A 25857-nucleotide genomic window follows, 5' to 3' on the forward strand; every position below is an offset into this window, starting at 1 on the left:
AACAAAAAACTGAATTTGTCCAATAGAAACTCGTTTTGCTAAGTTTGGTTCTTAAACGGTAATTGGTTTCCGTAATGAATACACCCCAGGCCGTTGCATTGATGCAGATCCACGTTCCCGGCCAGGGAAAGATCCCACTATATTTCCTTCATTAGCCTAATCCTTCCAAATGCATGGAGTGAATGAGAATGCACATCAGGGGGGAAATGTGTGGAATCACACTGTACATGCAGATAATTTTTTCAAATACATTTCATTCAGGTTGTAACACGACAAAATGTGGAATAAGGGCTATTAATACTTTGAATGCACTGTACAGTCGTGGCCAAAAGTTGAGAATGACACAAATATTAATTTTCAAAGTCTGCTGCCTCAGTTATGATGGCATATACTCTAGAATGTTATGAAGAGTGATCAGATGAATTGCAAAGTCCCTCTTTGCCATGCAAATGAACTGAATCCCCAAAAAACATTTCCAATGCATTTCAGCCCTGCCACAAAAGGACCAGCTGACATGTCAGTGATTCTCTCGTTAACACAGGTGTGAGTGTTGACGATGATAAGGCTGGAGATCACTCTGTCATGCTGATCAAGTTCGAATAACAAACTGGAAGCTTCAGAAGGAGGGTGGTGCTTGGAATCATTGTTCTTCCTCTGCCAACCATGGTTACCTGCAAGGAAACACGTGCCGTCATCATTGCTTTGCACAAAAAGGGCTTCACACGCAAGGATATTGGTGCCAGTAAGATTACACCTAAATCAACCATTTATCAGATCATCAAGAACTTCAAGAGCGGTTCAATTGTTGTGAAAGCTTCAGGGAGCCCAAGAAAGTCCAGCAAGCTCCAGGACCGTCTCCTAAAGTTGATTCAGCTGCGGGATCGGGGCACCACCAGTACAGAGCTTGCTCAGGAATGACAGCAGGCAGGTGTGAGTGCATCTGCACGCACAGTGAGGTAAAGACTTTGAGGATGGCCTGGTGTCAAGAAGGGCAGCAAAGAAGCCACTTCTCCCCAAGGAAAACATCAGGGACAGACTGATATTCTACAAAAGGTACAGGGATTGGAATACTGAGAACTGGGGTAAAGTCATTTTCTCTGATGAATCCCCTTTCCGATTGTTTGGGGCATCCGGAAAAAAGCTTGTCCGGAGAAGACAAGGTGAGCGCTACCATCAGTCCTGTGTCATGCCAACAGAAAAGCATCCCGAGACCATTCATGTGTGGGGTTGCTTCTCAGCCAAGGGAGTGGGCTCACTTGCCTTTGCCTTAGAACACAGCCATGAATAAAATAATGGTACCAACACATCCTCCTAGAGCAACTTCTCCCAACCATCCAGGAACAGTTTGGTGATGAACAATGCCTTTTCCAGCATGATGGAGCACCTTGCCATAAGGCAAAAGTGATAACTAAGTGGCTCGGGGAACAAAACATTGATTATTTGGGTCCATGGCCAGGAAAATTCCCAGACCTTAAACTTATTGAGAACTTGTGGTCAATCCTCAAGAGCCGGGTGGACACACAAAAACCCACAAATTCTGACCAACTCCATGCATTGATTATGCAAGAATGGGCTGCCACCAGTGGCCCAGAAGTTAATTGACAGCATGCCAGGGCAGATTACAGAGGTCTTGAAAAAGAAGGGTCAACACTGCAAATATTGACTCTTTGCATCAACTTCATGTAATTGTCAATAAAAGCCTTTGACACTTATGAAATGCTTGTATTCCATAGTAACATCTGACAAAAATATCTAAAGATACTGAGGCAGCAGACTTTGTGAAAATTAATATTTGTGTCATTCTCAAAACGTTTGGCCACAACTGTACATGGAGAATTGTTTCAATACACACAAAATGAGCCAAGAATCTTAGCATGTTTTCAACCCTTTATTACAATGTTTCTGTTTCTCATTTAGGTATACAAGCTCAAAAAGACAGACATTGAAAAAAAGGTATATTTCTGTTAAAAATGGCACATTTATTGCTACATTACTGTTATATACATGACAGTTCTCAATATCTACTTTATATATATCTATATATATATATCTATATATATATATATATATAAATAAAAATAGGAAACTGGAGGCACTTTGAGGACAAATGGATTCTGTCCCCAATGTAAGAGCGACAGTTGGTTTTGTAGCAGTGTGACCGTCTGTTGAAGGGGGCAGAGATTGGCAGACCATGAGACCGCTGGCAAAATACTAGTTGTGCGTTTTGACAAGGGAAGTTAAGGATACTGTACTCAACATTTGCAGTTCAACATTAACAAAAATGAACACAAATAACATCAGCAATGTTCAGTTTTTCAGATAATTAAAAATAATAATCCCAAAACAATGTGTCTTCTGTGAGACAGAAGAACCAATGGCAGCTTAGGGTTGTCATCTGGAGCATGGTTATTATGAACGACAAACAGGCCAAACTGAGAAAATACTGTTGCAATTCAGTATCACTCTGCAGGGAACAATACTGTTTAGTTGATCTCTATAACATCAACTGGCCAGGTCTTGTATAGGTACATACTGAACATGTCAATTTCACATTTTTCATATCAAAACAAAAATGTCTCTCTGCCCTAGTTGAGAATGTTGAAAAAAAACAACAATTAAGGATAGATAAGGTACTCTGAGTGTTGTCTAAATCATAAATGTTTTATAAGGAAGATAACAGGTCTGGAAACACTCATATCCATTCAATTCTAGAAACTGGTAATAGGGCTCAGGAAATCAAAGTGGACTCAGTTGTTCAGGGATGCCCATCACTGAGAAACAGAGGAAAAGGGTCAAAAACATGACTTTATATATGTACTGAAACACTTCCCTCCCATGTCAATCGTCTATATCTGTAAAAGGTTCTCTTGGAAAGCCACGCATGCAGTGACAATCACAGTGAAGTTTCAACAGTGACATTTTCAGGCCTGGTGAGTAACTACTAAGAATGATACCAAAGTCAAAAACCTAGCAAGCTGAAAAGGATTGCCATAAAATGAAACTGGTATGAAAAACGTAATACGTTGATCCTTTTTCAACAATATCAGAGTTTGCACTTAAATGTTTGAGTGACAAAGCTTGCCAATACTTTGACATATCCTTTGATAGTAAGTGTGAAATAGTAACTGGTTTAAATGATTTATACAGACCATCTCCAAATGACCTGTACTTCCAAAATAGTTGGTGGATGTTCTAGCCATATTAGGAGTGTTGGCGTTTACTACTTTCACCCCTTAGCAACTGGCACTTCTTGCTTTTGTCATCATAAAAAAAGAGATTACTACGTTTGGGATGGAAAAAGAGATAGTTTGTTCCTGGCATCTAAAATGAGTTCTTACATTTAAACAAGGTAAACAAAAATAAATGCAATCCAAAAGAAAACTCATACAGCTATATTACAAAGTAAAAAATAACATCACTTCTACAAAAAGGAGGATCCTTACAGACTTTAGAAATTGTTCAAAACGCCCAATGCTTCCTGTAATTTTAAGGAACAAAAAAATATTGTCCATAGTTGGCAGTTGAACGCCTTCAAGGGAAGATCGCTATGATATTTCAGGACCCACGCTACAAAAATCAACCCTCTTGAAGTCCAACCATTATTCCTTCCATACTCGTCGAAATAACTGTAGTCTACTTAAAAAAACAGACATTTCCTTACGTCGTACATAAAATCTTTAAGTACACATGACCTGGCCATGTAGGTTTGCCTTGCCAACTGATGACACTTGCTCCACAAACGTGAAGAGAAAGAAATGAAGGCAGGTGGTTGACTCAGTTTGGGGCAGAGGGTACTGACCATGCATCCACATGGCCTGGCTGAAATGGAGACAGAACAGGAGGGGTAAAGAAGGGTAAGGGAGTGGCAGTGGAGGGGGAGAGGCTTGCTCTGGTTTAGAGAACACACACACTTCCTGCATGTTTCAGTCCAATCTCCCCAAGTCAGAGTGAGGAAGTCTTGAGATGACCATGTGATCCTGTTGAAAAGTAGGTGAACCGGAAGTGGTTCTCAGCTAGTAGCGAGTCATGACCTGTCCTGGGTCTCTGTACATGTTGGTGGGTGGGGACACCTTCCTCACTGAGAGTGCTTCCACTCCACCCATGGCAGTAGCAACAAACAGATGAAGAGGACAAAAATGGAAGGCTTGTAGGATTCCTGGATCAAATAAATACCCACCATACAAATCCTTCAGACAGGCCTGTGTCAGCCCTTACGAGGGCAGAAACTTTTTTAAATCATTGTGCTATATAACAGCACTCTGCCTGACGATTCAATAAGTGTCCCTTCATCACTATGACTGTCCAGTCTTTTACATTCTGGTGGAGGTGGCTGGATACCTCAAACTGTACTGTGTTTCAGCCTTTTGAGAAAAAAAAATGGTGGGGATGATGACGATTCTAACTCTCCCAAGCCTTGGCGTTATGCATGTATATCAGGCACATAGTTACTCACAGGTTAGATTCTGGTGTCACCTTTGCTTGTAATGAAACTATGACCTTCTTTTCAGGTGGGAATGGCAGATGACTACCCAAAGGACACAAAATCCTGTTGCTCACATGAGCAATTGATCCAAAAATACTATTTGATCCAAACAAATTTTGCTCCCAACATGTAAAGCAACTTCTCAAAATGTCTTACAAAAACATGACCATTAGGCAGAAAATCATTGCGTTTAAATTTCCTCTTTCTGTGGCCCAGTCTCTCCTTGGAGTTCAGGGTGTGTTTACTGTAAATATTCTTCAAAACTCTGGTGTATAGGGGTGTTCATGGTCAGGAATGTGGCCACTGGCTTTGTCAGTTGTGTGTGTGTGTGTGTGTGTGTGTGTGTGTATGCGCTTCTCCACTATATGTGCTATATCGAGAGCGCACCTTTGTGGATTGACGCCCACTGAGATGCATAATAAGACAATAAGGCCACGTCTTCTAAGAGCTGTACAATCAACAGGAGCTGGAAGACAAACAGGGATCGTTATATTACACGTCTTTCTGCCATTGAAATCCACTGAAGTCCAAAACAATGTAACATTTAATGCATATCAAAATACATTCTTGGGATGGAAAAGAACTTTCAGTGTACACTTGTAAAGATAGAGTAGACACTACCTGTATATATTGTTTTTATAATAATCTTTGAGAACTAAATCACCAAAATAAAAGCTAGACAGTCAGGAGAATTAAATTCCCCGAAACAATGAATTTAGTAGTAGTGATTTTGTTATTATGTTTGAGCAAAAGAACACAGCATTAGCTATGGCATAACTTGAAGGAAATAGACTTAGAATTCAAATGTCTTTACACCACCAATATGTTTAGAGGTGTGGCCTCTAAAAATGTCAAATTCAGACGGGCTGACCATGCTTATTTCCATGTCCCCTGCCACACCCACCACCTATCCCCCGCTTTTAGCCAGAAAAATAAATGTTACGCTCACGCATGCCACAACAATACATAGGGTATTGACAGTTACAGTATGACAGCTTACCTGGGTGTTACATATGGTTCACAGAGTTGTGTCCATCGCCGCCTAACCCGGGGTGCCCCCCTCCCATCTGCATCTGGGGGTCCACCCCCGAAACTTTCTCTTCCTCCCTCCGCTTCAGACACGCTGCCTTGGGGTTCAGGTTACGCTCTTTAGGAAGAGGAGACACGGAATCACAGGGGAGAAGTGGATCTATAGGTTCAGGTAAACTGATGGTGAGCACAAGACAATAGTCAAAGATGGACGCAAGGGGCTTTAACATCAGGTTTCACAGATTCTAGTAAACCGAGAAGGGCTTGGGAGGTTAGGCTTATCTACGAGAGATGTTAAAAACAAAAAAGGCAGGGAGATGTGACAGGCACGGAAGGTATGATTAAGGTGTAAATGCCGCAATATTCTAGATATGAAACAAAATAGAAAAATATATAATTGGAAAATCATGGAGAACAAAAGACCAAACAAAGAGGAGACAGCTGGACAGAACAGAGGAACGGCCAGACGGCAGCAGTGAGGTCACTAAGTGTTTGGCAGAGGTGAAGCCCCTCCTCTTCCCCATCTCTTTTCGGGGTTGGGTTTGGTAAGGAATCCTTCCAGAGCTACAGAGAAGCCTACCTCAGACCTGCTTCTCCAGGCCCAGTATTAAGAGCTAGTTGGCTGGGTGGTACTGGATCATTTCCAAAAGGGAAGCCTACCTCAGACCTGCTTCTCCAGGCCCAGTATTAAGAGCTAGTTGGCTGGGTGGTACTGGATCATTTCCAAAAGGGAAGCCTACCTCAGACCTGCTTCTCCAGGCCTAGTATTAAGAGCTAGTTGGCTGGGTGGGGGTGGTACTGGATAATTTTCTAAAGGGAAGCCTACCTCAGAGCTGCTTCTCTAGGCCCAGTATTAAGAGCTAGTTGGATGGGTGGGGGTGGTACTGGATCATTTTCTAAAGGGAAGCCTACCTCAGAGCTGCTTCTCTAGGCCCAGTATTAAGAGCTAGTTGGATGGGTGGTACTGGTCCAATATGAACCCTTTCACTGCCATGCTAGTTGAGTGATAGTTGGCTGGGTGGAGGGTACTAGATAATTTCCTAAAAGGAGGCCTACCTCGGACCTGCTTCTCCAGGCCCATAATGACCTGCGAGGCCTGCTGCAGGATGATGAGTTTGGTCTGGGCCTTGTCGCCGCGCAGGTGCACCTGCACCATCCGGCCCAGCTCCCTGAACGCCTCGTTAATGTCGCGCACGCGCACCCTCTCCCGGACGTTGTTGGCCGAGCGGCGCTCCCGCTCACGCTTCTCCTTCTCCTCTGCCGTCAGGTTGTCGTCGCTGGGCGAGGCCACGCTGCAGCTGCTGCTGAGGAGGGAGGGGGCATTATGGTACACCCCAACACCTGCTGCTTTTACCCACCAAGTTGCCCCTACGGATTTAAGTTACCCCTAAATGCTGACAGTTTTTACGGATAGTTTATGTGGATAGCCAATTGCTGTTCCAGGGTCAGTTCCCATATTTTGTCTGGCATAGTTAGACCTGATCCTAGACCAGCACTTCCTTACAGCATTCCCTTCACATTACTCTATTCACATCCTTGATCAGACTGCCTGACTGTGACATCATTCAATAAGTGCCATATTTGGGCAGTAGGCCAGCAGCAGGAAGTGGTGGTTGTCCAGATGGACAGAATGTGTTCCAGGGACGAGGAGGAGGAGGATCACGGATGGATGATCCCGGTGGAGAGTGGTGCGGTGGAGCAGGAGAGCGAGAGAGAGAGCGGATGGATGGACTGCGAAGGACGCGGTAACAGAATCCTTTTGTTTTTACACGGCGGAATCCCGATACAAGAGCACTACTTTTACTGCTATTGTCCATGAACACATCTTTTAAGACCTCACAAATGATAATGGCAACTGGGAATATTTGTTTGTTTACCCAAAGCATGTTTTTCCATCACTTCTTGGGAGACTTTCAATTGGCTAAACAGCGACTTGTGGTTATTTTGTCAAATTGAGTTTTTTAAATGTTGAGTTACGGGTTGACAACCATCATACCAAATGGAATCTGACAGAACCCAGACCAACAGTCTACATCTCCTGCTGATCAGGACCCAGGAGTGTATTCACAGGTGATAATATGAGGCTTTTGGGGGCTGTCAGTGAAGCGGAAAGAAGACCAAGAAAGAGAGGGAGAGGAGGAAAGACAGCAACACACCCTCTACCAGGTCTAGAGAATGGGAAACAGGAACACAGAGATAGAGAAACAGAGAGAGAGCTAGATGCTGGTGCCTCATGTTAAATACATCAGCGGTCAGAGATGTATTATCTGAATGAGTGGAAGCTGAAATCACTGCTGCCATCTGCAAAAGGAAATGACAGAAAGAGAGATGGAGATGGGTATGAAGAGGACTTCAATGAAATCAGTAAATTAAAAATGTTAACATTTGACGAATAAGGGCATGCAACACAGAGACACTGTAATACGAAAGTGAAGTGAGTTAATACATTGAGGAATGGGATAGGAGCAGAACAGTGAGCCCCTCTCATCCAATCACAACCCGTATCTGCATCTGTATAGCCAATCAGCAGGCAGAATACAGGGGGCTCAATGCTGTAACTTGGGAATGGTGACACGTTGCACCAGGCCGTTAACATTATACTCAACCTGGAGCAGCAAGTCCGAGGTCAGAGTTTATTAAAAAAAATGTTGAAAATGTGGGAATCCTCTCTGACAAAAAAATCTTTGCACTTCACTTTGGGCCATTACCCAAAGCTGATCAAATTAATTTAGAAGTCATTATCGGGGCCTGAAATAATTGTAACAGTGTAAAAAGCTAACAGAAACATAATGGGTTGTTAAACCGTGTTGCTAAGGCCTCATAAGAAGCACAGTGATGAAGCACAGCGATAGAAGCGTATAAGGGAAATCAGAAATATAATATTAATGGGTCGTTCCACCAAATGAGTGCCCTTCGCATCCCTTTGATATTTTAAGTAGAAATTGTGCACAAATATAGAATTTTAAAAGCCTATTAATTTAAATGAAGTGCCCTTTAATATAGACCACATGGAAAACTCAGATTTTTTTATATGAATAGACTTGCTAAAGTGCAAAATTCAGCATTTTGACATGTTTCTCCGTGCAGCGTCTGACCTCTAGGAAGATTTTAACCCTCTTAAGCAACATTTCTCCAAGTTCTCACCATCATTGTGAAGTGCTAGCCTTTTTGTTACTTTGACAAAGTCATTTCTGAAGATGAATTATTTCATACAATTAGTGATTCATTTAAGTCTGTCCCTCATTTTAAGGTCAACCCTGTTACGCGACTTGGAACTCTCGTTTTAAATATGGTTAAACTATTCCTTCAATATTTTTTCCAAAATAAACATCTACTAGTCAAACGATAGTGTAAAAGTAGGTAAGCTGATTCTACTCTTTTTGTCCATTTGCTGGTGTTTTGTGGTGGAAAACTGAGCTGGTCAAGTTTAACACTTCAACCCTGTTACACATAGAAATGTTTTAACAATTCAACTTTGTGAAGCTTCAAATGCCTCTCCCTGTTGCACACAAGCTTCCCACCATCACAAGGGGATTTATGGCTGATTTAACAAGAATTTGTCCACCTGGTTACTTCGGCTAGTAATTATGTAGTATATATTTTTCTTTGTACCTCTTGAGATGGGAAAACATGTTTTTTTTATTACGTTGAACATGTGCCCTTCATGACAGAATGTCAAAATGATGAGAATTCCAAAAGTTTTTCTTACACTTCTCAAAGGGCACCGAATTGGTGGAACGCCCCTAATATAGTGGAGGGGGAGGCAGTCACATGAAGCAGCCCAGACAGACCGACCCATGCTGTTTAGATCAGGCAACACATACGACACCAAACCAGACATGAATCCAGTGGTAGGTTATATATGTGCACACAGCAGCAAAGCCTCAAAGGAACGGAGAAGGGGCCACATCACAAACAGTCTAAATAGCTTCCTTTCCTCGTCCAAATTTCCCCAATCATAACAAACTAGATGGTTGGAAACTTGTTTTAATACTTGAAAGTGGCCTCATCGCCTAGTCTGCTCTCTATCTGCAATGATCTAAAAACACAGGAGCCTGACACCTTTCCAATGACTTCACATCAATGAAGGAAAAGAGACAAGTAAAGCAAACCACTCAAGAGTATGGAGACATCCCGGGGCCTTTACCCTGAAGGATACTAGAAGGCATCAGAGAATTGGGACGCGGCCCTACCCTGGTTCTTTGTCCCGTCTAAAACTGGACCCCAGTGACAGCACACTGACCTCGGACTTGCTGCTCCAGGTTGAGTATAACATTAACGGCCTGGTGCAGAATGAGCAGTTTGGTCTGGGGTTTCTCATTAGTCAGGTGTAGCTGACACATGCGCCCCAGCTCCTTAAAGGCTTCGTTGATGTCCCGCACGCGCAGACGCTCACGGGCATTATTTGCCACCCGCCGCTCTTTCTCCCGCTCTTTCTTCAACTCCGGCGGCAGATCCTCGTCATCCTCGTCCTCATCATCGTGACTGATGAAGAGTCAATGTAGGCCAAGGGGGAGGTTTGGTTGGAAGGGATAGAAGACATATTTACTAAAGTGGACAAGACTATTACGTTCTGTTCTAATCACTTGCTAGAGAATGATTAAATGCTTTCATTCTGGGAGTGCTGTACTACAGCTTCTGGACCATTATGCCAAAGAAGAAGCTCTTCATTCTTTAAGCAAGAAAACAGGACTTTATATAATCTTCTAACATACTTCTGCAAACTCATATACAACATACAAACATGTTTTCTTTATCAATGTTGAAAATGTTAGAGTAAAAGCCAGGTTCATGTGCTGCAATAGCTGTGAAATGATAAAATCCAATTTCATCTAGGTTCAAGTCATCAAATTGACCAATCCAATTCATAATATACTTATGCCATCAGTTACTAAACCTGGGGTATCCCTTTCAGAGCTTGTGTGTTATAAGAATGTGTTATAATTGCAAGATGATACAAACCTTCACTCAAGGCACCAACAACGGCACGGCTCAAGGAGCGAGAAAAGCGTTTGCTAAGCCTGAGTAAATCGTTTATGCTGAAATTCTGCCGACCAGGTATAAATAAATAGATAGTCAGTTTATAATTATTCTCAAAAAAATGTTATTTGGTGTCTATATTTCTGGACACACCCCCTGAGGTGAGGCGCACATGACTGGATACAGACTTACTCTGCTCCCGTGTCTGATAGGGAGGAAGAGAAGGTCTGGAAGGAGAACGTCTCTCTGAAAACAACAGTAGACACGAGGGCACACATGATAACAGTGCTTTTTGGGTGCTGGGGCTGTGTTAGGTTGAAATAGAGAGGGTAAACCTGCACTCCCTGAATGGACATGATCATTTTCAACAGATGTCTTGAAAATGATCAAATAAATCCTGATAACGTTCAGTGAGAGTTTACCCCCTTTATAATAACAGCAGCACAGTCCCCACGACAAATCATTGAGCCACATTCGCTAGCCTAAGCTAACAAGATGGTTAAACAGATCAAAATGTCCCACTTCCGATACCACAACAATCACCTAGTGCTTAGGTTTTGACGGGAGTTTTATTTACTTTGTAAATAGCACTGCACAAACAACACTAAAAAGAGACTGGAATGCAGTATGGTGTTGAAATGACTTAATCCTTCAATGTGCCAACTGATCAGACAATTGACACGGTAATACCTGCCAGAAAACATCTGAATCCTAACTTAAACGAGCTCTTAATGTAAACTTCCAGGTAAATCATGCATTGACGACGACTTGCCTGAACATAGAAGTCCTATACTTGCATCTCAAGAGAGTGGCTGATTTCAGTCATTTTAATGTGTCATTGCTACAGACAGAGGGGCTTAGTCACCTGGTTCGGGTGCGAGCCTTCGAGTCTTTCTTCTCGTCCTCTGACTTGTCAGCCACGGAGGAGTTCTCGTCATCCTCCTTGTCCTCCCTTTTGATGTCGGCGCCACTGGACGAGTGTGTGGAGCGAGAGAGGCCTGAGGGAAAATGGGGGGGATAAGTCAATGCCAAGCACAGTAGATATTTTGAGAAAGAGGGAGAGTCAATCATTTTGTCTCCTTTCCTTTCCTGAATGGCAGGAGAGAGGAAAATAAAGAGTGACAAGGAGGAACTAACTGGTGAAGCCCTCAGGCTGGCTGCCAGGCTGGGCTGAGGGAGGGCCATGGTGACCATGCAGACCAGGACCACTAGAGGGCGGACCAGCAGAGTCCTCATGGTGGTTGGCCATCTACAGAGCAAAGGAGAAAAATGGGATTCAATAGTTACAGTCCTACAGTCTCCTCATAACATAGCCGTCACATGACTATTTACATGAGGCTGTATAGAACAGCATGACAATAAATAGACAGAATCCTAAACCTTCCATATGGCTAGATATGCCCACTATAGATCTATTCATCCCTCCGGTTCTTACAAGGTTGGGCAGTCTGTTGGCCAGTCCCAGGCCAGCGTTGTTGAAGGCCTGGGCAAGACCTCCTATCCCAGCGCTGAGGAGGCTGTGCATGTCAGTCAGCCCCCCTGGGCCCCCCTGTCCCCCGGCATGGCGCTGCAGAACGTGTATTGCCTCCTCCAGACGGTCCTCCATTTTGTTTTGCTGTAGAACAGAAGGTAAGTATAACAAACGCTGTTTATTCATCAACTTCAACTCATCCAGCTTGCTTCAGACCAAGGTGTTATTCGTGATCTTTTAAGATATGGGACTACACACATCCAGGAGTAGGACATAACATGTAACTCACCAGAGCCTGCAGTCCTCCCTCAAAGTTTGGAGAGGGTGTGGCCTGTCCCGAGCCCCGGGACCACTGAGAGGCAGAACCTACAGAGACAGAGAGACATTAAGCATCTGGACAAAAACTGTGTCTTTGAAAATAGTTGGCACAAACCGCAAGAGTGGGGCTGTCCATCTACCAGGCAAACGACCATTCGGTTGAAAAGCAGTCAACCATAACTTGTTATCTAGTAACTCTAGACAAGATGTAATCTTATTATGTCAAATTTCATTAGAGGTTTTATGGTTGGCCATTTCAGACACCACACTCAAAGCACTGGTGTCAAAGAAGAACCTAATCTGGTCGCTCGATTCCACATTGAACCAACAGTGACATTTTGCACTTCATCTGCCTGTGAGAAAAAAAGCTATTTTTTTGTCATTTTGCATGTGGCTGTAACCTTACGCCACAGGATATGGCCCCCTAAGGACTAAAACAGGTGGGATCCGTTTTTTCTCTTACACCTACCCAAACACTTAAATCTCTTTAGCAAAATATCACCTTAACCCAGTGTTCAGTCACAACTGAAAGAAACTAGCTAGGAATCAGCAGTAGGCTCCAACCCACCATATAGGAAATGCTTTGCTAGGTTTCATTAAGGGTTAACCCAATTGTGATCCTCCAAGCTACAGGTGTACTCTCCCTGCCATGTCCTGGGGAAAGCTAGGTACAGGTGTATTCTCCCTGCCCAGTCACCTGCCATGTCCTGGGGAAAGCTAGGTACAGGTGTATTCTCCCTGCCCAGTCACCTGCCATGTCCTGGGGAGAGCTAGGTACAGGTGTATTCTCCCTGCCCAGTCACCTGCCATGTCCTGGGGAAAGCTAGGTACAGGTGTATTTTCCCTGCCCAGTCACCTGCCATGTCCTGGGGAAAGCTAGGTACAGGTGTATTGTGTATTTTCCCTGCCCAGTTGTGTATTTTCCCTGCCCAGTCACCTGCCATGTCCTGGGGAAAGCTAGGTACAGGTGTATTCTCCCTGCCCAGTCACCTGCCATGTCCTGGGGAGAGCTAGGTACAGGTGTATTCTCCCTGCCCAGTCACCTGCCATGTCCTGGGGAAAGCTAGGTACAGGTGTATTTTCCCTGCCCAGTCACCTGCCATGTCCTGGGGAAAGCTAGGTACAGGTGTATTCTCCCTGCCCAGTCACCTGCCATGTCCTGGGGAAAGCTAGGTACAGGTGTATTCTCCCTGCCCAGTCACCTGCCATGTCCTGGGGAAAGCTAGGTACAGGTGTATTCTCCCTGCCCAGTCACCTGCCATGTCCTGGGGAAAGCTAGGTACAGGTGTATTTTCCCTGCTCAGTCACCTGCTATGGCCTGGGGAAAGCTAGGTACAGGTGTATTCTCCCTGCCCAGTCACCTGCCATGTCCTGGGGAAGGGCTAGTTACAGGTGTATTTTCCCTGCTCAGTCACCTGCTATGGCCTGGGGAGAGCCCACTGGAGTTGATGGAGATGAAGGGAAGGTGTTGCTGTTGTGGTCCGAAGGATAAATCTACACAGAAAAAAACAGTCATTCAATAGTCAGATCTATGATACAGAAAACAGTAGAACAGAAACTCGGCCTTCTCTATTATTTGCAGATTAGGTTTTATCTTAGTCTTGGTAGATAAATAAACTTTGCATAATCACTGAAGACTATGCTTGATGTGGTCTGTGCCACTCTACTCACTGATGCCAGGGCTTTGCCGATCTCATCTCCTGAGCTAGGTGGAGCTGTTCCCCGGTTGGCTGGGAGGGAACAACCGGGTGGATAGTAAACAATTAGAACTGACATTTTTACAATTTAGAGAAAAGATGGAGGTAAAGGAAGAAACAAAGGAAGAGCCAAAAAGTGAGAGAAAAACAGAGACAGGCAGATAAAAACAGGCAGTCTACAGAGTGTCAGTGGTAGACAGCCGTACCCATGATGCCGTCTGTTCCATTGATGGGGGGTGTGTGGTTGGGGACTCCGTAGCCAGCGGACCCAGGGTGAAAGCTCCCGTTCACCTCGCTGCCGTGCAGGGGGTAGTTCTGGGGCGAAAGTGGCAACGGCTGGCGCTTCTGCACAAAAACAGGCTCAAAGTCATTCTCTGGGCGATGAGTGAGAGAGAAATGGTAATGTATTCTATACTACTATATAGAGAACCAGCTAGTGTGTGTTAGTAGTCGCACCAGTCTGTCCTGCGGGTTGATGGCCGTGAAGGGGGCGGGCTGGCCCAGGTGAGGGGAGTTACCCAGCACAGCAGAGTAGCCCGGCTGCCCCATCGGCCCGGCAGAACTCCACGGGTCAGGGGAGGGGTGCAGACCTTCTGTCAGGGGGGGAAACAGGAGGAGGGGTGTTTGTGTGTAGAGGGAGTGGTGTTTGTGTGGAGGGGAGAGGGTGGTGAGAGGGGTGTTTGTGTGGAGGGGAGTGGTGGTGAGAGGGGAGGGGGGGTTGTGAGGGTATAGGGGAAAGGGGGGGGGAATAGAAAGAGCCACCAAAAATAAGACAAGGGGTCACATTCGCCTGATGACTCCATCAGACAGACGACTCACTAGCACACTGCCATAAGGTGTTTCAACAGGGAGGATGAGACAATACAGGCAGTAATGGGGCACATACATTGTGGCCAGTTTATTAGGTACACCTGCCTGTTCACAAAAATGGATCGCTCCTAGACTCAGGTGATCGTGGATTGCTATATAAAGCAGGCACACGGCAGAGGCATTCAGTTACTGTTTGATTGAACACTAGAATGGGCTAAACAGGGGCTAAACAGGCGCAGCGGTCTAAGGCATCGCAGTGCTTGAGGTGTCACTACAGATCCGGGTTTGATCCCGGGCACTGTCGCAGTTGTTCGTGACCAGGGGACCCATGAGGCGACGCAAAATCGATAGGTTTGCCCGGCCGGGATGCCCTTGTCCCATCGCGATCTAGCGACTCCTGTGGCGGGTCGGGCGCAATGCACGCTGACACGGTCGCCAGGTGTACGGTGTTTCCTCCGACACATTAGTGCGGCTGGCTTCCGGGTTAAGCAGGCAGTGTGTCAAGAAGTAGTGCGGCTTGGCAGGGTCGTGTTTCAGAGGACAAGACTAACCTAACAATTGAATACCACAAAATTGGGGAGAAAAAGGGGTAAAAACAACAACAATTCTTACAATAAAAGAAAATAATTGTCAAAACAAGTGACTGAGGATGGTATGAGAGTCTGTGCCAGGCCCGCTGGTTCCAGTATCTCAGGAACACTCCCATCAGCTAACTACAACAAGAATTGTCTCCAGTGGGAAAGCGATCAACACTGGACAATTGAGGAATGGAAAAATGTTGCCTGGTCCGACGAACCCTGGTTCCTATTGAGTTAGGCAGTCAGGATTAGGCGTAAGCAGTGAGTCCATGGCCCCATCCTGCCTGGTGTCAACGGTACAGGCTGGTTGTGTAATGGTGTGGGGAATGTTTTCCTGGCACATGTTAGGTCCCTTGATACCAATTGATCAACGTTTCCATTCCCCATAGAATTTAGGCTGTTCTGTATGCAAAGGAGAGTCTGACCTGGTACTAGATGAGTGTACATAATAAACTGCCCACTGAGTGTATATGACATCATTGGTCAGCTAAATACATTATTTCAATAAATCACCTAACCCAAAATGGCATTTCAGACAACTTTCTCCATGTTGCCGAGGTAGTAAAGTGGGTAAACCCATAGTGCTAAGTATATTGTGTAGTTTAGGCCCCCAGACATGATCTGGTATACACTACACTAACCTTGCATATAGAAGGAGCCGGGGTAGCCCACGTTCCCAGGCTTGGAGGCAGGATACCCCGCAACGTCTCGGTTATAGTCCTCTCCGGAGGCCGACGCATAAACCTACAGAACACACACAGTAAGGAGATGGGGGAAATCAGACACAGTAAACAAAGGTTTCAAGTTAATCTCACAGTGAAATGCCTTCCTTACAGGTTCTAAATCCAACAATACAATAATCATATCAATGTAGTACTAAAACAACATGAGGTAGAACAAACACAAGCAAAAATAAGAACACGAGAAGTAATTCATATTCAGGGTCAGTTTCTTTATTTTACAGGGTCAGTTTCAATATCATATATACAATGTGCAGGGATACTGGAGTGTAGATATGTGTAGGGGTAAGGAGACAGGGATACTGGAGTGATGGAGGTAGATATGTATAGGGGTAAGGAGACAGGGATACTGGAGTGATGGAGGTAGATATGTATAGGAGTAAGGAGACAGGGATACTGGAGTGATAGAGGTAGATATGTATAGGGGTAAGGAGACAGGGATACTGGAGTGATAGAGGTAGATATGTATAGGGGTAAGGAGACAGGGATACTGGAGTGATGGAGGTAGATATGTATAGGGGTAAGGAGACAGGGATACTGGAGTGATGGAGGTAGATATGTATAGGGGTAAGGAGACAGGGATACTGGAGTGATGGAGGTAGATATGTATAGGGGTAAGGAGACAGGGATACTGGAGTGATAGAGGTAGATATGTATAGGGGTAAGGAGACAGGGATACTGGAGTGATGGAGGTAGATATGTATAGGGGTAAGGAGACAGGGATACTGGAGTGATGGAGGTAGATATGTATAGGGGTAAGGAGACAGGGATACTGGAGTGATGGTAGATATGTATAGGGGTAAGGAGACAGGGATACTGGAGTGATGGAGGTAGATATGTATAGGGGTAAGGGGACAGGGATACTGGAGTGATGGAGGTAGATATGTATAGGTGTAAGGAGACAGGGATACTGGAGTGATAGAGGTAGATATGTATAGGGGTAAGGTGACAGGGATACTGGAGTGATGGAGGTAGATATGTATAGGGGTAAGGTGACTAGGCATCAGGATATATGATAAACAGAGTAGCAGCAGCGTATATGATGATTGTATGTGTGTGTGTGGGTGTGTGTGTGTGTATATATAGAGTCAGTATAAATGTGTGTGTGAGCAAATTAAGTAAGTGTGTGTGCGAGTGTGTTTGAGTGCCAGTGTGCGTGAGTGTGTAGAGTCATGTGAGTGTGTAGAGTCCTGTGAGTGTGTAGAGTCCTGTGAGTGTGCATAGAAAGTGCAAAAATACAAGGGTCAACTCAGATAGTCTGTGTAGCCATTTAGCAGTCTCATGGCTTGGGGATAGAAGCTTTTCAGGAGCATGTTAGTGTCTATGGCTTGGTTGGCTGGGGTCTGTAACATGGTATTTTCTAATGATTCCCAAGTGATCTGAAATAGTAGACTGTGTGTGGTCAAAACCTTGTATCCTGTCTTGATTAGGCCACCCACCCACACACACATTGAACACTGCTCAAATGGTTGGTATGTCAATTGAGGAGTACATTTGTACTCTCTCTTTTTACTGCTTAATTCAAAATCAACAGCCTCTATGGCATTTGAGGACACTGGGGCTTTGTCTTTACTATTGAACTAAGCAGTGTGGAAGGTTTTCTTAGGGGATGTTCTGTTACTAAGACAACAAACAGATTTTAAACAGACAAGAATTCCACACACACAGTTATAGTAAAGTATCCCTTTGGTCACATTAACTAGCCTATACAAAGTACAAGATAAACTCTGTGTGCTCCTGTACAATCTGCTGGATGTAGGTTCAGTAAACTGCCTTGAACCAATGACAGGGAGGCTGCCATTAACCAAGAACAATATCTGAACATCTTATGTTCTGTTACCAAGACAACAAATTCATTCTTTACTGGCTCAGAAGGAGCCATAAACCCAAAGTTTCTTCTCTGTGATCTCAGGGTCTTACGGCTAGGTTTGAGATTGTATACGGTGTGTCTGTGCTAGTGTGTGTTCTGGTTAACACACATGATCCAGTCTTCTCTCAGGCTTACAGAGCATCACACAGAATTGATAGTTGTCTCTGGCATGTCACTAAAGAGGTGAAGGTCCTGAGGTTGTGAACTAGCAGATGCCACAGAATCAGCCCAATTCTGGCATGCATGAGATAATAAAACTATGGGCCAGACAACTCAGTTCCTACACAGTGAAGTTGTTTCTCTAATTTGATTAAACAGAGAGAGGAAGAGAGGAATAGAGGGTGAGAGGAAGAGAGGAAGAGGGGGAGAGGGAATGGAGAGATGCACTCCTAATTACTGTGCCATCTGCCCATTCCTGGACTGCAGCCAACTCTACAGGCAGCTGGGATAGAGGGATGGGGGAGGGAGAAAAAGAGTGAGATGGAGGAAAAGAGAGCGGGGGAGGGTGAGAGAAACAGAAAGGAGGGTTGGAGCAAGTAGAACTCACAAGAGGGAGATGGAGAGAAAAAAAAGAGGGAGGGGAGAGAAGGAAAAAGATGGAAGGTCGACACTGTATAGAGGAGGTTTAGTGAAGTCATCAAGCCTCATTCTTTACCTTAAGCAATGGACGGGTGAGAATGCTGGGCTGGAAGGAATGCATGCACATCTATAAAATAAATGGCCTACAAATAAAACCCACTATAAATACAGAAGTCTAAATAAATGAATGGGTGAATGAGTGGGGCTCAGTTTATTTTTTCACCACAGCTGTGGGGCTGGAGGCCCTCTCTCTCTCTCTCTGCCAGTTTGGCTGCTGTTCTAAAACCCAGGGTTATAGTCTGGGGATTGGTGTGCGTCCACATTACACACACTGACAATGAGGGCTGGGAGGCAGTTTAGGCATGGGGGATGCAGAACATGTGTGTGTAAGGGAGTGGGTTGGGTGAATGTTTTAGATGAGGGAGCATTCCTGAGAGTGAGTGGGGAAAGGTTTGAATATGGTTGGTTGGGTGACACGGTTTCTTGTGTAGGTGGGCTCATTTTGGGTTGGAAGGGGCAAAAGGTCTGAAACAGGTTTGTGTTCTTCAGGGACAATAGGCAGACTAAGGTGTGGCAGTCTGGTACTAGGAGGTAATGGTGGGAGGGGGGGGGGCAGTACTTACTGAAGAGGGCAGGCCAGGGGGAACTTTCCTGATCTTTTTTGGCTGGCCATCTGAGGAGACACACAGTGAGTACATAGATGAAACAACAGAGTTATGAATGCAGTGTTAACAGTTCGGGCATATCGATGAATGGGTTCATTCATGCTGTGAATGGGTTCATTCATGCTGTCCATTAGGTAAGCTCTCTGCTGGTAGGAATATGTCTTTATGAGCCCTTATAAATGCCTTAAACGCAATCTTATCTTATCCAACCAGTGTGTTTATGCAATGGTGTCGTTCCCCCCCCCCCCCCCCCCCCCCCCCCCCCGCGCCTCCCATTGAACCCCTGGCCGGTTTAGCAGAAGTGAGAGATTTCTCTGGTTATTTTAAACATCAGTAGGAGAAGTGAGGGTAATCACAGTCCTACAAATACACCAGAATAAAGAGCAACTTCACATAGTAATAGTATTAGTGGAGTGAATATGGTCGTGAATTCCGTGTGATTTTACAAGGGACCTGCCAATTAGGTGTCACTATGAAATGTTTCATGTAATTCAACTGCAGTAAGCATTAGCAGTAGAAATAGAACTGGAAGCTAATTTAAAAAAAGACCCTCCAATATGACCAGAAGGAAACACCATGGAACACTGTTTTACATTGGAATGTCGGTTCTACATTGGAATGTGTGCTCCATCTTCCTTGCATTCTATGGGATAATATTCCGTGGTTTCTGTCCTTACCCATGCTCTCCTGGGTGGATCTCCTGCGAGGATTGAACTGGGAGGGGTAGAACTGGGAGCCTGACTTCAGACCCGAGGGGGACAGGGCATCAGGACTGGGCATGGGCATCTCACTGGGCATAAAGCCCGGCTACACGGGAGGAGAGAAGACCAGGTCAGTCACACAAATACTGCTAGAGACAGTAATGTTTAGAGGGGACGAGAAGGACGAGAACGACGAGAAGGACGAGGGGAGCAGGACGAGGGGACGAGAACGACGAGAAGGACGAGGGGAGCAGGACGAGGGGACGAGAAGGACGAGGGGAGCAGGGCGAGGGGACGAGGGGAGCAGGACGAGGGGACGAGAAGGACGAGGGGAGCAGGACGAGGGGACGAGAAGGACGAGGGGAGCAGGAGAGAGGATGAGAAGGACGAGGGGACGAGAAGGACGAGGGGAGCAGGACGAGGGGACGAGAAGGACGAGGGGACGAGAAGGACGAGGGGAGCAGGAGAGAGGATGAGAAGGACGAGGTGAGCAGGAGAGAGGATGAGAAGGACGAGGGGAGCAGATTCACAATAAAAATGACTCAGCGGAAGAGACCACAGCTACAGATGGGAGAGCTAGTCACAAGAGGGGAAAAACAAGTTGGAAAATAAATGACTGATTTTACCTGTGCTCCAAAAGAAGAGTAAGGTCCTCGCTCAGCTTTGCCTGTAAAAACAGATAGAGGGACAATCAGGGCAGGACATGGAAAAAATATTTAAAGGCCGTTTCACTCATCTCCAGCACATTAACAACCAATCTGACCTGTTCACCTTTCTCCAGTTGGGCGCCCCTTATCTGCCACCCGCCCGCCGTGTGAGGTGCTCTATATGAAGGGTTGTATTTATGACTTTAGACAGGAGCAAAACAACTTGGCTCGTTATAGAGGGTCCGAGGGTAATTAAAGCCTAACCCCCATTTCTGCTCTCCTGACAGCTCAGCTGAGAGACACACAAACATGCTATAGGCCACACTAATCCCTTGGGAGAGGTTTGTTTGTGCTCCTAAACCCCTCAACCCCCCCCCCCCCCCCCAGCCCTTTGTCATGATGGGGACGTCCAATCAGCTGAGCTAAATTAAATGGAAGGCCAGGGAGAGAACCTGGTCCAGATACAAGATCTAAAACATAGGCCAGGATGGAGGAAATATATTCAGATCTCCTTACCCACAATTCCTGAGCCGAACATAGGGGTGGAAGCCAGGCATTCGTGCTCATTGTAATGAGTTCCTTCACCATAACCCTGGAGGGAAGAAGAGAAACAGACAAAAGAGAGAGATGAAGAATTTAAATCAAATGCTGTGTCTTAAAAACAGATTCAACATGACCATCTACAAGCAAAACACACTGTGCCTGTGAGCTCTTTGGACCAAACTGCTACGTCCAGATAAGACTAGTCATATGGATGAGTAATATCCACGGTGTAAGAACATGTTGATACACTACATGACCAAAAGTATGTGGACATCTGCTTGTCGTACAGCTCATTCCAAAATCATGGACATTAACATTGAGTTGTTCTCTCCTTTACGGCTATAGAAGCCTCCACTCTTCTAGGAAGGTTTTTAACTAGATGTTGGAACATTGCATGACTTGCTTCCATTCAGCCACAATAACATTAGTGAAGTTGAGCATTTAGGCCTGGCTAGAAGTTGGTGTTCGATGGGGTTGAGGTCAGGGCTCTGTGCAGTCCAGTTAAGTTCTTCCACACAGCTCAACAAAACATTTTTGTATAGACCTCGCTTTGTGCATGGGGACAATGTCATGCTGAAACAGGAAAGGGAATGCCCCAAACTGTCGCCACAAAGATGGAATTACATAATCGTCAAGAATGTCATTGTATGCTGTAGCGTTAAGATTTCAATTCCCTGGAACTAAGGGGCCTAGTCCAAACCATGAAAAACAGCCCCAGACCATTATTCCTCCTCCACCAAACTTTACAGTTGTCACTATGCATTGGGGCAGGTAGCGTTCTCCTGGCACCCGCCAAACTCAGATTTGTCCATCAGACTGCCAGATGGTGAAGTGTGATTCATCACTCCAGAGAACACGTTTTCACTGCTCGGCATTGCACATGGTGATCTTAGGCTTGTGTTTCGGCTGCTCAGCCATGGAATCCCACTTCATGAAGCTCCCGACGAACAGTTAATGTGCTGACGTTGCTTCCAGAGGCAGTTTAGAACTCAGTAGTGAGTGTTGCAACGTGCTTCACCACTCAGCGGTCCCGTTCTGGGAGCTTGTGTGGCCTACCACTTCGCAGCTGAGCCATTGTTGCTCCTAGATGTTTTCACAATAACAGCAATTACAGTTGACCAGGGTAACTCGAGCAGGGCAGAAATTTGATGAACCGACTTCTTGGAAAGCTGGCATCCTATGACGGTGCCACGTTGAAATTCATGAGCTCATCAGTAAGGCCATCCTACTGTCAATGGTTGTCTATGGAGATTGCATGGAGGTGTGCTCGATTTTATACACCCGTCAGCAATGGGTGTGGCTGAACTAGCCAAATCCACTAATTTGAAGGGGTGTCCACATACACTATATATACACAAAAGTGTAGTGTGCAGTGTTCCCTTACCCGTCCCTGGTTGAAGGAAGGGCTGTTCTGTTCTCCAGATGCCCAGGGGGTAGAACCGCTTCGCTCATCCATACCTAGAACAAAGACCATGGAAACAGGGTTAGACCTGAAAGGTGTTGGACTGGAAAAGGACCAAATAAATACTTAATCTAAATTACCCCTAGACCCCCCCCCCCCCCCCCCCCCCCCCCCACCCGAGTATTGATAGGTTTGACTGGGTTGGAAATGTGTGCAGAATATGCCAAAAATTCCACTTAGCCAATCAAGGTGGCGCATTACCATAACCTCAATACCTATCCAATCTTTTCAGAGCCACACTAGTACCTAGAAGATAGAGGCTGGAGGGTGGCCTGTTCAGGCACTGCAGCTTCCAAAATAACCTTTGGTTGAGCACTGCTACTTCAGCTCCCAGTGTCCACTCTGCCGCTGACGCGGGTTGATTTTGTCCACCCACACCAGACACGATCAGGACACACAGGTTGAAATATCACAAATTAACTCTGAACAAACTATAAGCTAATTTGTCCCGGGAAAAAACATTGGGTTGTTATTTTACAAATGCACAAGGTCCTCTACACCGACAAAAGGGTAAACAGAGTTTGTTTTAGTAATCGCTCCTCCTTCAGGCTTCTTCTTTAGACTTTATATGGAGGTTGGCAACCAACTTTAATTTAAGGTGCATTACCACTACCAACTGGACTATGGACCTCAGTTCATCTTTCAATCACCCACGTCGGTATACGCTCCTAAAAACCAATGAGGAGATGGGAAAGACGGGACTTGCAGCGCATCAAGCGTCACAAATAGAACCAAGTTCTATTTTAGCACCTGGCTATGCAGACACGTGTGAGCAGTGTGGGTGCAATGCTTGAAAAACACATTAACTGTCTTTCAAAGAGGATTTGTAAAAATCCAAATAACTTCACAGATCTTCATGGTAAAGGGTTTAAACACCGTTTCCCATGCTTATTCAATGAACCATAAACAATTAATGAACATGCACCTAACAGCTTACAGACGGTAGGCAATTAAGGTCACAGTTATGAAAACTTAGTACATCAAAAAGAGGCCTTTCTACTGACTCTGAAAGACACCAAAAGGAAGATGCCCAGGTTCCCTGCTCATCAGTGTGAAGATGAGGCCTGTTGTAAGGCAGGTCCTCACCAAACATCACCAGCAACAACGTCACCTATGGGCACAAACCCACCGTCGCTGGACCAGACAGGCCTGGCAAAAAGTGCTCTTCACTGACGAGTTGCGGTTTTGTCTCACCAGGAGTGATGGTCAGATTCGCATTTATCGTCAAAGGAATGGGCGTTACACGGAGGCCTGTACTCTGGAGCGGGATCGATTTGAAGGTGGTCTGGTGCGGTGTGTCACAGAGTCATCGGACTGAGCTTGTTGTCATCGCAGGCAATCTCAACGCTGTGTGTTACAGGGAAGACATCCTCCTCCCTCATGTGGTACCCTTCCTCCAGGCTCATCCTGACATGACCCTCCAGCATGACAATGCCACCAGCCATACTGCTCGTTCTGTGCGTGATTTCCTGCAAGACAGGTATGTCAGTGTTCTGCCATGGCCAGCAAAGAGCCCGGATCTCAATCCTATTGAGCACGTCTGGGACCTGTTGGATCAGCGGGTGAGGGCTAGGGCCATTCCCCCCCAGAAATGTCCGGGACCTTGCAGGTGCCTTGGTGGAAGAGTGGGGTAACATCTCACAGCAAGAACTGGCAAATCTGGTGCAGTCCATGAGGAGGTGTACTGCAGTACTTAATGCAGCTGGTGGCCACACCAGATACTGACTGTTACTTTTGATTTTGACCCCTACTTTGTTCAGGGACACATTATTCTATTCCTGTTAGTCACATGTCTGTGGAACTTGTTCAGTTTATGTTTCAGTTGTTGAATGTTATGTTCATACAAATATTTACACATGTTAAGTTGCTGAAAATAAAACACAGTTGAAGATAAAAACAGTTTATTTTTTTTGCAGAGTTTGTGTGTACATTTATTTTGTGACAGGAGCAGTGTGGTCAGCATGTTAGTGTGGCTAAGAGCTGTAGGAAGTTTGAATAATTAACACCAAGCATGAGGCTCCTACAATCCTCCTCAACATTTGTCATTCTCCCACTTCACTCCTTTACATTTTTCCACGGCAACGCAGTAGCAGTTAATATCCCTATCCCCTTACACCCTCTTTGCATGACAACAGACTAAGGGCTACACATTAACAGAAGGGACACAAGTCATGTAGCCATGTTGTCCCTGGTCAAATGATTAGCATTGAAAAAAAGGGGAAAGTAGGAAGAGTGTTTTAAAAATTGGTGAAGCAGTAATTCTCTCCCTCCAACCTCCTCTCTTACCACTACCCAGCATCTCTGGGGGGAAGCTGTGGCTTAATTGTGAGCTGATCTGCATAATAGTGCATATTAATGAGGCGCTGCTCTATGAATATTCATATTTTTTTGTTTTGTTGTCTAATTAAAAAAACAGAGAGGCGGAGGCGAGCGGTAGGAAGACGACGATCAGCCATCGAGGAGAATGATGGTCCAGAGTGGAGTGAGCTGCTACATCACCGTGACAACTGATCTATAGGAGAGATGCCAGCGGAATGGCAGATGGAGGAGACGAGGAGCTTGTTGCCTCAACGTGATGTCACTCTCCATGTCAATCAGTAGTGAGGAAATGTACACAGCAGAGACATAGAACAGCACACAAGGACCAGTCCCTTCCTCTGCTGAAAATGACAAGTGTTTCTCCTAGTCATTTCCCAGGGAGATCGCAAAGGTGCGAACTGAAGGGATAGTTCACCAGGGACCTCACGATATCAAACGCAGGTGCCGATACGATATGTATTAGGATTCTCACGATTCTATATGTAGTGTGATTCAATACTGTGATTTTTGAAATTTGATGTTCCAAACATATCTCACCACATGCGTGCTGCACAGGGATTAGAGAGCCATGAGAAAAACTGTTTTGATCAGTCATGGAAATAAAAGTGCTGAAAACATATTGGCGCCCTATTTATAAAAGATGAACAACAAGCTATGAAGGACACACACTGAAGTTTTGGTGCAGGTACAGCAGGTACAGCCAACTAGAAATACAATCAAATATAATATCCCGATATGCAACTATCAATCCACCCCCCCCCCCCCCCCCATCACTGAGTGTACAAAACATTAACACCGGTTCTTTCCATGTTAAGACTGCCCAGGTGAATCCAAGTCAAATCTATGATCCCTTATTGATGTCACTTATTAAATCCACTTCAATCAGTGTAGATGAAGGGGAGGAAACAGGTTAAATGATTTTTAGGATTCGAGACAATTGAGACATGGATTGTGTGTGTGCCATT

At 45.2% G+C, this 25857-nt stretch overlaps 1 protein-coding gene across 5 annotated transcripts in view; it reads right to left on the bottom strand.

Moving 5' to 3' along the window:
• Positions 1 to 1874: 1874 nt before the first annotated feature.
• Positions 1875 to 25857, bottom strand: part of tcf3a (transcription factor 3a) — a 38150-nt gene continuing 14167 nt past the window's right edge. For 2 of the 5 annotated variants that reach the window (XM_036986349.1, XM_036986348.1), the window contains exons 4-21: positions 22496 to 22569; positions 21085 to 21160; positions 20548 to 20588; positions 19898 to 20027; positions 19179 to 19228; positions 16008 to 16110; positions 14435 to 14571; positions 14185 to 14323; positions 13953 to 14011; positions 13697 to 13775; positions 12253 to 12329; positions 11928 to 12107; positions 11630 to 11741; positions 11358 to 11490; positions 10685 to 10738; positions 6569 to 6816; positions 5484 to 5630; positions 1875 to 4949 (exon numbers count right to left, since the gene is read on the bottom strand). In XM_036986349.1, coding sequence (XP_036842244.1) covers positions 5491 to 5630; positions 6569 to 6816; positions 10685 to 10738; positions 11358 to 11490; positions 11630 to 11741; positions 11928 to 12107; positions 12253 to 12329; positions 13697 to 13775; positions 13953 to 14011; positions 14185 to 14323; positions 14435 to 14571; positions 16008 to 16110; positions 19179 to 19228; positions 19898 to 20027; positions 20548 to 20588; positions 21085 to 21160; positions 22496 to 22569 — 1832 coding nt within the window. In that variant the 3' untranslated portion in view covers positions 1875 to 4949; positions 5484 to 5490. Of the gene's footprint in view, positions 4950 to 5483; positions 5631 to 6568; positions 6817 to 9755; positions 9998 to 10684; positions 10739 to 11357; positions 11491 to 11629; positions 11742 to 11927; positions 12108 to 12252; positions 12330 to 13696; positions 13776 to 13952; positions 14012 to 14184; positions 14324 to 14434; positions 14572 to 16007; positions 16111 to 19178; positions 19229 to 19897; positions 20028 to 20547; positions 20589 to 21084; positions 21161 to 22495; positions 22570 to 25857 lie in introns of all 5 variants that reach the window. The other 3 variants (XM_036986351.1, XM_036986352.1, XM_036986350.1) reach the window with 3 other exon arrangements.

Source organism: Oncorhynchus mykiss, chromosome 8 (genome assembly GCF_013265735.2).
Source record: "Oncorhynchus mykiss isolate Arlee chromosome 8, USDA_OmykA_1.1, whole genome shotgun sequence".
Classification (NCBI taxonomy): domain Eukaryota; kingdom Metazoa; phylum Chordata; class Actinopteri; order Salmoniformes; family Salmonidae; genus Oncorhynchus; species Oncorhynchus mykiss.